Source organism: Rousettus aegyptiacus, unplaced genomic scaffold, assembly GCF_014176215.1.
Source record: "Rousettus aegyptiacus isolate mRouAeg1 unplaced genomic scaffold, mRouAeg1.p scaffold_m13_p_4, whole genome shotgun sequence".
Classification (NCBI taxonomy): Eukaryota; Metazoa; Chordata; class Mammalia; order Chiroptera; family Pteropodidae; genus Rousettus; species Rousettus aegyptiacus.
In genome coordinates, this window is record NW_023416307.1 from 37,149,429 (window position 1) to 37,162,663 (window position 13,235).

General features: G+C 32.6%; 1 protein-coding gene across 2 annotated transcripts in view; it reads left to right on the forward strand.

Annotated features, from left to right (window-relative positions):
- PIK3CA (phosphatidylinositol-4,5-bisphosphate 3-kinase catalytic subunit alpha) overlaps positions 1–13,235 on the forward strand; it is a 72,264-nt gene that overhangs the window by 32,772 nt on the left and 26,257 nt on the right. Inside the window, exons 2-4 of one of the 2 annotated variants that reach the window (XM_036218794.1) lie at positions 6,361–6,531; positions 11,400–11,827; positions 12,357–12,566. In XM_036218794.1, coding sequence (XP_036074687.1) covers positions 11,476–11,827; positions 12,357–12,566 — 562 coding nt within the window. In that variant the 5' untranslated portion in view covers positions 6,361–6,531; positions 11,400–11,475. The remainder of the gene's footprint in view (positions 1–6,360; positions 6,532–11,399; positions 11,828–12,356; positions 12,567–13,235) is intronic. The other variant, XM_016159071.2, reaches the window with a different exon arrangement.

Consider the following 13,235-nt stretch of genomic DNA (forward strand, 5'->3'; position numbering starts at 1 on the left):
CCTCATACACTGCTGGTGTTACTGCAAATTGGTACAGCCACTATGGAAAACAGTATGGAGTTTCCTCAAAAAACCTAAGAACTGATCAACTATATGATCTTAGCAATCTCTCTGCTGGGTATTTACTCCAAAGATCTGAAAACTCATATCCGTAAAGATATTTGCACACCGATGTTAATAGCAGCATTATTCATGGTGACCAGGACATGGAAGCAACCAAAGTGTCCCACAATAGATGATTGGCTAAAGGAATTGTGGTACATACATACAATGAAATATTACTCAGCCATAAGAAGAAATGAAATACTACCATTTGCAACAACCTGGATAGACCTTGAAATAATCATGCTAAGTGAAATAAGCCTGACAGAAAAAAGTTGAAGATCACATAATATCACCTATATGTGAGATATAAACCCGAAAGCACCAAATGAACAGGACAAACAAACAGAGACTCAGGGACATGGACTATAGACTAGTGGTTACCAGAGGGTGGGGGATAGGGGAGGAGTGTGGAGGTAGATGAGATAAAGGGGGTCAAATGTAAGGGGGGTAAGGGTAGTGCAGTGGGTAAAGGGCATCAAATATATGGCAGCTGAAGGAAACTGGACTTTGGATGGTAAACGCAATATACAGATGCGAAATTATAATGTACACCTAAAAATTATATAATTGTCCTAACAATGTTACCCCAATAAACTTAATTTAAAAAAAGATTAATCGGTGGGGTGCAGACAAGTTTTAATGCATCTAGACCCTAAAGGGGTAGCACCAGAAGAAATAGTACTTAACTAGAAGTTCCAATAATGACTAAATCGTCTTCATCCCATGACGGAAATAAGGTAGCTGTTCATCTTTGATGAAGAGGGAAAAAGACAAAAGGGAACAATGTGAAGCAAGTATTTTCCAAAAGTTCATCCACTCTCATCCATAGTAGCAGGAAAACTTGAAAAATGACTATTGAGGTATTCAAACCTTGGAAAGGCTTATGAAGGCATTAAGCTATATCAGAAAAAAACAAAGAGGAAAAGCCAATAGATAACTTCAGGGAGAGTTCTCATTCCTGTGGCTCATAGAAACATTTTGCCTTCAGCTGGAAAACATGTTGGTAGTGTTACCTTTATCTAATATCTAATATCTGATTGATATTTAATTAAAATATTTAATCTAGATATTCTTAAACTTTCATTAATGTATCTAACTGGGCCCTGGATGATATACTCTTTTGTTTCTTCTCTCTCTTTAGATCACCAGCATGCAAGAAATAACTATTTTACAAATCAGCCAAATCCAGGATGGTGTTAGCTTCATTAGGGCAAGAAAGAGCCAAGTTATTTTTGGCGAAGGCCCAAGGCTTTGGAAGGGAAAAGAGAGGAGAATCAGTTTTAATAATGACTAAAGGCTGAAAAGTAGAGCCCTTTTGTGCTTTTTTCTTAAGTGAATCCATAGATCAAGAAAAGAACAATGGACGTTAGCATAATTTGTCTAACTCTAAGTTCATGGATTTTATTCCTGAAGTGTATGGGACAGTCTCTTTTGTAAAGAGGAATTACAAAGGACTGGGTGCCCCATTTTTGTTCATCATCAGTAATAAGTTTGGTTATAAACTTTTACTTGTGAAAGGTTAAACTTTCGGGACCTTTTCTTTGTATGTTCCATAAGAACTAAAATTTTTGCTTAGCAAGAAATTGGAATAACATTTTAAGAACCCCTCATAGTTTACATTTCATTTATATTGGGTCTTCTATCTTGCTTGAGATGATCTTTTCATTGATCTCATTAGTTAAATTTTCAGGGAGGCAATCAGGTACACTGTCTTATTGAAGTATACTATGGGTCCTTAGATGTAGACAACAACTGCCAAACTTAAATACCTTAGGGTTGTTTCTCTATAGAAAAGACATTATTTTGTAACCATTTTACAAGGAAAATATCTTTTTTCTTATTACAAAAACTATCCTCAACATTATACTAAATTTCCTTTAGGTATTGCTTCAATGAACTCTAAATAGTATCTTACTAAATGTAAGAAATGAGCTGTGGCATTGTTTGTTAGCCCAAAAACATCATTGATGCTTATTTCCAAACAATCCAAATATGAATAAAAGGCATTTTTTTTTAACGTGAATAGAAAATCAGTAATATGGTCTATTTCATTCCCTTTTATTTCTCACTTTTCCTTACTGGTAATTTTTTTTAGTCCAAGAGTCAAAAAAATTTGTTACCACAACTTTGCATTTTTATTTCTATACTCATTGCAATTTCCCCCTTTTTATTTAAATATGAAAACTAACAATTCCATATATAAATGTAAGGAAGTGGATTTTACAAATTACATATAGCGTAATTCTAAAATAAGATTTTTGTAAATATTTCCACTTGCTTTTTCATTAATATCTTTTGACTTGTATTGTTTTCTCTTATGTTTTATTGCTAAACATGTCAGATGTTCTTTTATTGTTTATGCTCTGTTGAGAGTGTACAGACTGAGTTAAACAGATACAGGTCTCATCCTTTAGGAATTTTGTGGTTAACTAAGAATATAGAGACATATAAAAATGAAAACAGAGACATCTGTACAGATACCAAATACATAAATAAAATATTCGCATCAAAACACTATATAAACATTTAAAAATTAATTTTAAAAATATTGCCTACCATCTCTTTAAGCACGAAACAAAGTTCTGGCCCCTTCTTGGACGCGTGGATCCACATGAATCCAGTAGACATAAGAGAAAGGGAACCTTTATAGAATTTCCGTGCTCCAAGCCCTGTTTTAAGGATTTTACATGCATTATCTTATTTAATTCTTATAATATCACTATGAGGTAGTAACTATTTTTATTCACCTTGTGTAAATAAGGAAACTCCCAGAAACTTGCTCTTCTGAGGAAGTGTTAAGAGTCTCAGGGTTCTCCCTGAGTGTCAGTAGAACTGAGGCTAGAGAAGTGATCTGAACCAAAAGAGAAACATTGTCAGACCATTTCTTCTCTACCCTTTGAACTAAACTGAGTTCATATGTGTTGGGTTTTTTGCTACTAAATACTGAATAATACCATAGTTGAAAAAATGTAGCAGTTTTCAAAACGTTTCCAAGTAATTGGTTATTCGTTTGTTACAAGTGTTAAGATGTTAAAGCTCAAGTCACTGGTTTAGATTCTCTTTCTGAAATGATTAGCTTTGTCCATTTTTGGGCAGAAAGAGGCACCCTTTGTCATGTCCACCTAGTCAGAAGGTGGCTTAATAAAAAGGAATCAAAAAATTAGAGCAAAAGTATTCAACTCCTAGAAAAACAAGGCAAAATGTTAATTTTTTTTTCATTTAAAGTATTAGTCATTCTTTTAGTTTAGTTTTTTGAAATCATAATTCACCAAATACTGCTATGTTGATCTGAAAAAGTAAATGGAGTTTCTAGAGTTGTCTAATTTACAATTTACTTCTGATGGCCTGTTGCTTGTTTTATTTGAAACTATGATAATCTGCCTGACTTCCTAACAAAGATGACAAAAGACATATTTCCTGGAAAACTACCTCACTGTAGAATCATTTGTCCTGCTAAATTGTATGATATTATGAAATATCTTGTATTTTCCACATTGTTTAACTACATGAACTTTTATTATAACCCTATCCCTCTAACCTTCACCTCTATTAATATTTAATCTCCTTGTGAGCCTAAATATTAAGAAATTTTAATTTATTCTATCACACATTAAAATTTGAATTTTTAAAGTTTGAATTGGGGAAATTAATGACAACATTTTGAAATTTAGTATGATTTATTTATACATCTATATAAATATAGAATTGAAATTTGTAATTAATCTAATAATCTAAGGTTAAATATTTATTAATCTATACTTCATTAGTGGCTCTTATGTTTGTTTACCACATTTGATTTTGCTACTCACACTGGCTTCTTTTAACCCACCTTAACAAAGTCCTTTTTCACGGCTATTGATAGTCACAAGTCTACATTGGTATGGATAGATATTACTGACCTAGACCTTAACTGTTTGTTATTTTTGAAAATCCATTAGCACAGACCCTTCCTAAGCCCATCTGTGGACCTGGTATGAGGGAACCCTGGTCTTAAATAATGCACTAAATCTCTGAAATGTGTTTTCATAACACCTTTCATAGCACTATAGATTTAACAGTGAAAGTGAATTGTATCCTCTACCAAAGGAATTTGAATTTTTTATGTACTGGTCATGAGGACTTGATTTTCCACCCTGAAGTTGAGTTTTTAAGGTCTCTCTGAATCCCTGAAAGGGTGAGTTAAAACGGTTTTCTCATGGTCAGCTTGTAAAGGTCAGTGAAGGACAGCACTTTGAAAGAAATGGATAACATGCATCTTTCCAGAGCTAGTGTATATTACAGCTGTCCCTTTGGATTCGCTCCAACAGCTCTGTGACTCTTAGAAGAAGAGAATTTTAGAGGCCCTAACTGGGGCTCAGAAGCATTGTATTGAAAGACACTTGCTTCCCATGCATATCCACTGCACTGAAATTTGTTTAAAAGCATGCTTCTTATCCCTCAAATCCAATTATTCTTTCAATGCTTTTGATTGTCCTTTGCAAGATATCTTCATCCATCTTTCTTGCTATTACTATTGCTACTTCTTTTTATTCAGGCCTTTGTTATATTTCCCCTGAGATAATTCCAACAATTTACTTTTCCTACTTATTCTTCTGTACTCTAGGACTATACAGTAATCCAAAACAAGATTCTATCTTGGAAAAGTTCACAGCCTAGCAGGAAGTCAAACATGGATGTAGGTAATTTTAACAAGAATGTATTAAAGTATAATCATAGGAATACATGTAAGAGGCTGAGTAACATTAAAAAGGAGAGTAATTAACTCTGGAAATATTTAAAGTAACTTTTAAGGAGTGTAATTAGACCACAGAATTATTAATCTATATTTTAATCATGTTATTTCTTTAGCAAGTATAAAGGCAAGTTTTTGTTTTCATATTCTAAATCTAAGCTAAACAATTATTTGGTATTAAAAAAAAAAACAGGAAGGCTTATTTTCTAGTTAATAAGCAAATAAAGAGGGGCAACTAAATTAGCCACAAAACTACATGTTAATGTTTTCCTGTTGAACTGTCTGAAAATGAGGGGGGAAAATATCTTGTCAACATGTATCTAAATTATATGTTTATAAATGAATCAGGTAAATCAGATAATATCTGTTAAATGTATCAGTTAAGTAAGATGTAAGTATTTGTAAAACCTTGATCCTTCAACAAACATTTATGCAGCATCTATATTTATGGAACATAAATATCTAGAAAATACAAACTATTTATTTTAGCAAATTGTGGCTGTTTGAGATGATTAAGCTGCATATAGGGTCAGTATAGATATACCTAAATTTGCAAGGGTACACTTCAATATAACTATCTTATTTTTAGGGATTTCCTGATGCAGATATAATATTGATATTTTAAAAACATTCAATAATGGCAAAGATGATTATGTTAAACTATCTCTCTTTAATTATGGTGAAAGGAATTGGAGGTAAAAAGACCTAGGGAAAAATTCTAATAGCTGTCAAGTGTGTGTAAAGATAGAGAAGGCAAACAGAACTGATGAAATGAAGAAGTTTAATAATAACAACTTTCAGAGGTAGCATTAGAAGTACTCTACAAAAATGTTTATATCAGGTGGTGAGCTCACAACAGTGAAAATATCCAATTAAGTGACTTCTCAGAAACTTACCTATTTCAAGATTTTAACTTCACTGGCTTAAAATTAATTCTTTTTTCTCCAAAAAAGATTTCGATTCCAAGTGTAGGACTATAGTTACAAAGGCAGGGCTGGGGATGACTTATTAACCAGTATGCATTTAGGAAACTTCATTTTTTTATCAAGTAATTCTGAAACTTTATCAGAGTCAGCAAACTTTTTCTGTAACAGGCCAGATAGTAAATATTTTAGGCTTTGCAAGCCAGATGGTCTCTATATCTCCTGCTCAGATCTGTTGTTATAATGCAGAAAACATCATTGACAATATGTGTACACAGTTTATTGGCTGCGTTCCAATTAAACTTTATTTTCAAAAGCAGGTGGTTGAGCTGGATTTGCCCTGTGTGCCATAGTTTGTCAGTCTTTGCCTTAAATGATGAAATCTGGAAAAACCATTCCAAGTAAAAAAAAGCTTTTAATTTAGGAGTGAAAAACAAGTTGTCAAAATGTCATTGTCTTCTTGAACTGAAAGAGTGCACATCACATGTTCAACATATTGAGTTGCCCAGTGAATTAAACTTTCATTATAAAAGTCAATGACAATGGAGAGTCTGAGACTATTTTCTACTGTTCATTTCTGCTCTTATTTTGTCCTTAAAGGTATCTACTCCACTTGGACTGCTAATGAAGACCCAGCCCTTACCTAAAATAAATGCAAGTTCAGGCCTTCTAAGAACCAAAGACTTTCAGTGCCTCCTGCACAAATAGTAATTTTTAACAGTAATTTTAATACCAGAACAAGGAAGTAAACAAAAATCTCTGATCAGCAAGGTATTTGTTACATATGCTATGCTTTCAAGCTCATACAGGAGAGATTCTCATATCACCATTTAGTCTATTGTCCTTTAGTTTATAGACTGTTAGAAAATTGTGATCAAGTGTTGATACTGACTAGAAATGAATAATAGAAGTGGAGGCTACTATCATCAGGCAGACTAGCCACAGCTGAAAATGACCATTGGCTGCTAGAAAACAAACAGGTGGGAGCATTTTTAAAAAGCACCATCTCCAACCTGGGGTTATGCATTTTAGGGCCAAAAATCTCACACTCTTCAATAATACTGTAGGGCTTTGCTATCTTAGTTTTAGTATAGTAATTGGTTTTATAATTAGCACTAACTCCTCAAGAAAAGATTAAATTGTGAATTACATATACCCTTTTAAGAAAACAGGAATACCAACATTGAAATAGCTTATCAGTAGATATATAAAAATTTAAGATAAGTAAAACCAATATATTTTCTAAGAGTTCTAAATAGTTGTGATTTGTCAGCATATAAATATTTAGTCCTGGCATTCTGAACTCAAAAGCTCACTGGAGTAGTTCCTTGACTCAAAGTATTTTCTTTTTAGCAGATACATTTTTGTGACCTCAAACCTCCAAATTGCAAATTTTAAATACTTTTTAGTGATTTTTATTTTTAAATAAGTTTGGTTTTTTTTTTTTTGGTAAATATATTCTGTGCTTAAGTTTGAATAATTCTGCCTTCTTTATCAACATTTAATTTTCTGTAATGTAAAGGTCCCTTTACATAAAATGTTATATGTTCCAATATTTTAACTTAAGAGATTTTTCTCCAAATTCAGATAATTGAGAAGATATAATTTTTACATCTTGGTTTAATGTTTATTTGATTATATCCTGTATTTGAAAAGCAAAGTTTTAAAGAAATCTGAGTTTTTAAAAAAAAGTCATGAAAGTATGTCATATCATTCTTTTGCTGAAAGTACTTAAGAGACTCCCTTTTACTTATGAATGTGTACTACATAAAATTCAGACTTCTTAACGTGGCCACTGCCTACCGCTCAACTCTCATCACAGACCCTACCTATTCCCATGCACTTCAGACTCAAGTAATAAAAACAACTTGTATTGTTGGTAACAGGCAGTGTTCTTTCATGGTTTGTGACTTTGCACATGTACTCTTGTGGCACTCTAAAATGCCCTCCTCATCTAGCTCTCCCATATTTCAAGCCATCCCTTACCTCTACTAACCTATAATATTCTAGTTAAATTTACCCTTCTAATGCCTTCCCTAACCTCAAGCAGTTGAAGATTTCTTGTAACTTTTCCAAAGTTCGCATTTTGGCTTACAAAAATTTTCCATTGTTGAAGTTGTTTCTGTGTCTTGTCTTTCCCCAAATAAACTGAGTCCCTCAACAACAGAAGGGAAAACATCTTATTAACCTTTCTTTCCAGAGCATATTTAGCCTAGAGCCTAGCACAAGCAGATATTTCTCCAAAAAGGGAGTTTGGGGGGAAGTAAGGGATTCCTCACTCCTAAGCTGTAGGATAGTTGTACCATTTAAATAGGAATATTAGGACTCTGGGGAACTAGAAGAAGCTGCAAAGTCCCAGCATCTGAGCCACTCACTACTGTTCCAAACTTGTCTATGAGCCTTGTATTACCAATACTACCTTCAAGTTTCAGCTCTTGAAGTTGGCACTGCTTATGAAGTTCCTTTTTTATTTCCCTCCTTCAGTAAAACAACCCAAACTCCTTTTTCCCATCCCTATATGGTATCATTCCTGGATATTTCATAATAGTTTGAAAAAGATAATGTGGATGTACTTTACAAGTTTACTAATAGTATTTAACATTTAATGAGAGCTTACTGTGTGCAAATCTCTTTGCTTACGTGTTTTTCTTGTATTACCTCACCTAATACAACAATCCAATGAAGTATATACCATTATCCCAATTATCAAATGAGAAAAAAAAATGTTCATTGAGACGAATTAAACTTCTCATGGCCACACTACTATTAATTAAGGCAGCCAGAATTTGAATCCAGTGTAACTTTAGAGCCCACTCTGTTATTCACTATTAGTGAATATTACCTAGTCATAACTAAAGCCCAATTAGCAGCATGCACTTTGAAAGACCTAGACCTAGGTTCAGAATTCATCTCTAACATTTACTGGTAGTGAATAACGTTACTTTTCTGACCTTAGGTTTCCTAAGGTAAAGTGGTAATACCTACCCCAAAAGGATTATTGCCTTTCTGAGTACGTCATATATAGTAAATAGTAAATATTAGCTCCATTTGCCTTTTCTACACTTCTGTTCACATGAGCTCTGAGGTAATGGTTTGCACAGAATAATTCTTGGCATAAGAAGACAGAAAAGAAAGTTATCCTCTCTCTCTTTGCTATAGCACTATACCATACTGTCAACAGTGCCTGCCTTCCAGGTTTTCCAAGTGTTTTATGGCTATCATTGAAGTATTCTCTTATGAGAAGAGTACATCTTGAGTATTTCATAGTTGTTAATTGTCCATAAATATACTATAGTAGAATAAAGATTAGAATCAATGATCTGTCTACTGTGTTAGACATCTCCTTTACTAGTTCTTAGAGAATGTATGAGACTCTGGGGGTTGTTATTTATTGTATAAAATAGTTTCCCCCATGATTCCATAACATAGACTTGCTAGTGCCATTCAACAAAGAAAACTATAAACACAGCTGCTGTTTTGGTGTGGCTTGTGGTTTGGTTTTGTTTTTATTTGAACTTTTTTATGCAGACAGATCATCATTTAAAAGTAGTCATTTGGCATTTTGTCTTGCATTCTTCAAATTTTTTTGTATGTTTTTAAAAGCTTAGCTTAAATCACTTCTATAATTATTCACACAGATTGATCCATCTGGTCTTTTTACTAGCCAATGAATTTTCTTCTAAAAATATAGGAAATAGGATAATTATATTTTAAATCCTATAACTTCAGTGATGTCTTTTATAAATTTGAAGAAAAATATCTTCATCTTTTAAAAAATAATTATACATTCTTTATTGTCTTCCAAATGATTTCTGTATTTCCAGAAGTTGGGGAAGGGGACTTGAAATTTCTGCTATTCCTACCTCTCACCTCTTTCATATGCTAAAACTCTGAAGCATGTCGTAAACAGTTGTTTTCCATTGAGAATTGGTACAACACAAATATCTGCTCAAAGTAGGCCATGCTGCCCTCTCTAGGTCACACTAGTTGTGAGGTGAAAAATGGAATTGATTGGAGGGGGCAAACATAGATGTGGTGAGACCATTTAAGTCTTTATAGTGATCCAGACAAAAAAATAGTATTGGCCTGTTCCAAGGCACTAAGAGTGATAGTGAAGGAGCATAGATAGATTCAGGAGATAGAATTAAGAGAATTTGTTGATGGGTATGAAATAGAGTTAGAGATGGCCGGTGGATTAGATACATCACGCTCCTCACCTCTTATTTTGTTTGCTCAATTCCTGCTTATCCTTCAAAAAAAATCAGTTTATGTGTTACCTCCTGTGGAAACCTTCCTACTCCAGCTTCCATTGAGTGAGGTAACAGCTATGGACTTTTATAGCACCTGGCACTTCTGAGAGCATTTTTTTCTGTTTCGTACATGTGAATGTAATTACCTCACACACAACATACACATAATCTTCACGCTCTTGACTTTGTCTTGTGAGGAGGGCAAAAGCCATGTGTCTCATTTATCATCAGCACCTAACTTTGTCCTGCAGACAGCACCAGTACATTTTTAGTGCACAAACAAGTGTCATTTATAGCTGTTGTCCATGGTGCCTGAAAGAGTAATCAAATAAAGTAAGGTATCTGGGCCTTTTGATTATTTTTTCTAGCTTTTTATTTTGTTTTATCTCTCACTTTACCATTTTAAATACATTTACAGTTTAGCTTACTGAATAAAAGAAAAAAGTAAATATAAACATCAGTAAATAAATTTGTGCTTTGTGGGTTTTTATAGTATCTTCCAAAAGAATCCCAAGATTGTTGACATCTAAAAAATGAGGACTTCAAATCATAATAACATTTTTTTAATTATTACAAGTGCTGTCTGTACACATTTGGTTGGAACATTGCACTTACAGTCAATGAGTCTCATTTATGTTTAGATCAATTCATTGCAATCAGAAGTATTAGGGACTAGGTTATTTGATAAAGTGGATAGATCATTGCAAATTTATTATCATATCTCAAGGAAAATGTATTGATGACACTTTATATTGCAGGGAATATATGCCTAAATTATTGTTTAAAAGCAGAGTGGTCCAAGATATCACTTATATAATAATCAGTACCAAAAAAAAAAGAGGAAATTGCAAAGATTGACTTAAGAGAGGAAAAAAAACTATATAATTTTTCATTTTTTCAGGGTGGAAATAGGGTTGAAAAAGGAAAAGACCTGACTCCTCTCGCCTTATCTTTAAAATTAGAGCAGTTGACCCATGATCTAAAAGATCTTTTTCCACCAAAATTGTACTCAATAAAATAGAAGAGAATGATAGAGATCACATGTGATTGGAATTTTGGTTTCAATTACAACTTAATGTTCATTCTTTCCATAGCCTCAGCTCTTTCTTGATAAGACCTAACTTTAAAAATATCCATTCAAATAAAATATTTTTTAAACTAAATGACTTCGTTAAATAATAAATACAAGTGATTTTTCTAATTTCTGCTTTGCAGTCAATTCATTCAGCCTAATTTGGAGCAAGTCTCCACCTAAATATTTACGATAAATTATTATTTACCATAAGTAATTCGAACTACAGAACTGAATTTTTCCATTTAATAATGCCATAAATCTATTCTTCTATAGTTGTTTCCCTTTTAACATAATATTTTTCTTCTTTGGTTTAGATTTCTGCTTTGGAACAGCCACACATCTAATTCCTTAAAGTAGTTTTATATGTAAAACTTTTAAAGGATCAGAACAATGCCTCCAAGACCATCATCAGGTGAACTGTGGGGCATCCACTTGATGCCCCCAAGAATCCTAGTAGAATGTTTACTACCAAATGGAATGATAGTGACTTTAGAATGCCTCCGTGAGGCTACATTAATAACTATAAAGCATGAACTTTTTAAAGAAGCAAGAAAATACCCTCTCCATCAACTTCTTCAAGATGAATCTTCTTACATTTTCGTAAGTGTTACCCAAGAAGCAGAAAGGGAAGAATTTTTTGATGAAACAAGACGACTTTGTGACCTTCGGCTCTTTCAACCCTTTTTAAAAGTAATTGAGCCAGTAGGCAACCGTGAAGAAAAGATCCTCAATCGAGAAATTGGTATGATATAATTTTTGACTAAAGGGCATTGTCATCCTATTCTAAATGCAAATAACTGAAACAACTGTTTTCTCATTCCCAAATATTTCTGTCTGAACCAATTAATTACCTTTGTAAGCTTAAATCAATAGATTTTGAAATAAAAATCATTATAAATCTAAAGTATTTTTTGACTGATGGGCTAAGGAACTATTTTAACACCTTGATATTACTCTGTAAAGTTTTCTCTAAGAAGTATTATTTGTAGGGTTGACCTAGATTTTTTATATCTCAGTCTTCTTTTTTTTATTCTTTAAAGAGTCATTAATATGGATAATGTTTGCTGCCTTTGCTCCAAATTGTTCAATATATTTTATATATTAAAAATATTTGATTCCTTAACTCTTACTGTATTCATCAAATTTTTTTTTAAACCTAGGGAAACCTTTTTATTGTGATCTTCCAAATCTACCAAGTTTTCTATTTATAAGAAACATGTTCATACTGTGAATTTAATGGGATATAATATTCTTTGTGTAATTTTTTTAAGGCTTTGCTATTGGCATGCCAGTGTGTGAATTTGATATGGTTAAAGATCCAGAAGTTCAGGACTTCCGAAGAAATATTCTGAATGTTTGTAAAGAAGCTGTGGATCTTAGGGATCTTAATTCACCTCATAGCAGAGCAATGTATGTCTATCCTCCAAATGTAGAATCTTCACCAGAACTGCCAAAGCACATATATAATAAATTAGATAAAGGTAAGGAAATTGTCAGTCTATAGTGAAAACTTCTGTCTGTGTCTATATTTTCTACCCTAGTTAGATGATAAGCTACTTAAAGTTGAGGATTGCTTATATTGACAAGATATAGTTGAGTGCCAGGTATACAGCTTGTGTACAATAAATATTTATTAATTGAATTGTGTACATATGGTGCTGATTCCTTGGTGAATTGTTTATCCCAGAGTAAAACTAAAGAACTTTCGATTTTGAAATTCACTATTACAGAATTACAGCTGATTATTTTTATAGATAGAAACAACAATAAATAGAAACATTTTATGAAATTTTGGAAACACTTTACATCACCTTGTTATTATTTATTATATATAAAGAAAAAATTTCTTAATATTAAATGTAGTAATTAAATCTGATCATAACGAGTGATGATATATAGGTTGACTTTTGACACTTAATATGTGAATTTCTAGAATTAAGTGAACACGAAAATATATCAACTGTATTGTTTTGGAAATGAAATATATCAGAAAAATGTCTGTTTTTCAAGGTAACAAGGGAATGGTTTTAATTTGAAGTTATAGAAAAGGTTAACTCTCATACACTGTTAAATATAAAATTCTGTTAATAGCATAAAATAGTCGTATTGCTATTTCATATTATTCAAAGTATTTTAATGGAATGTAACAT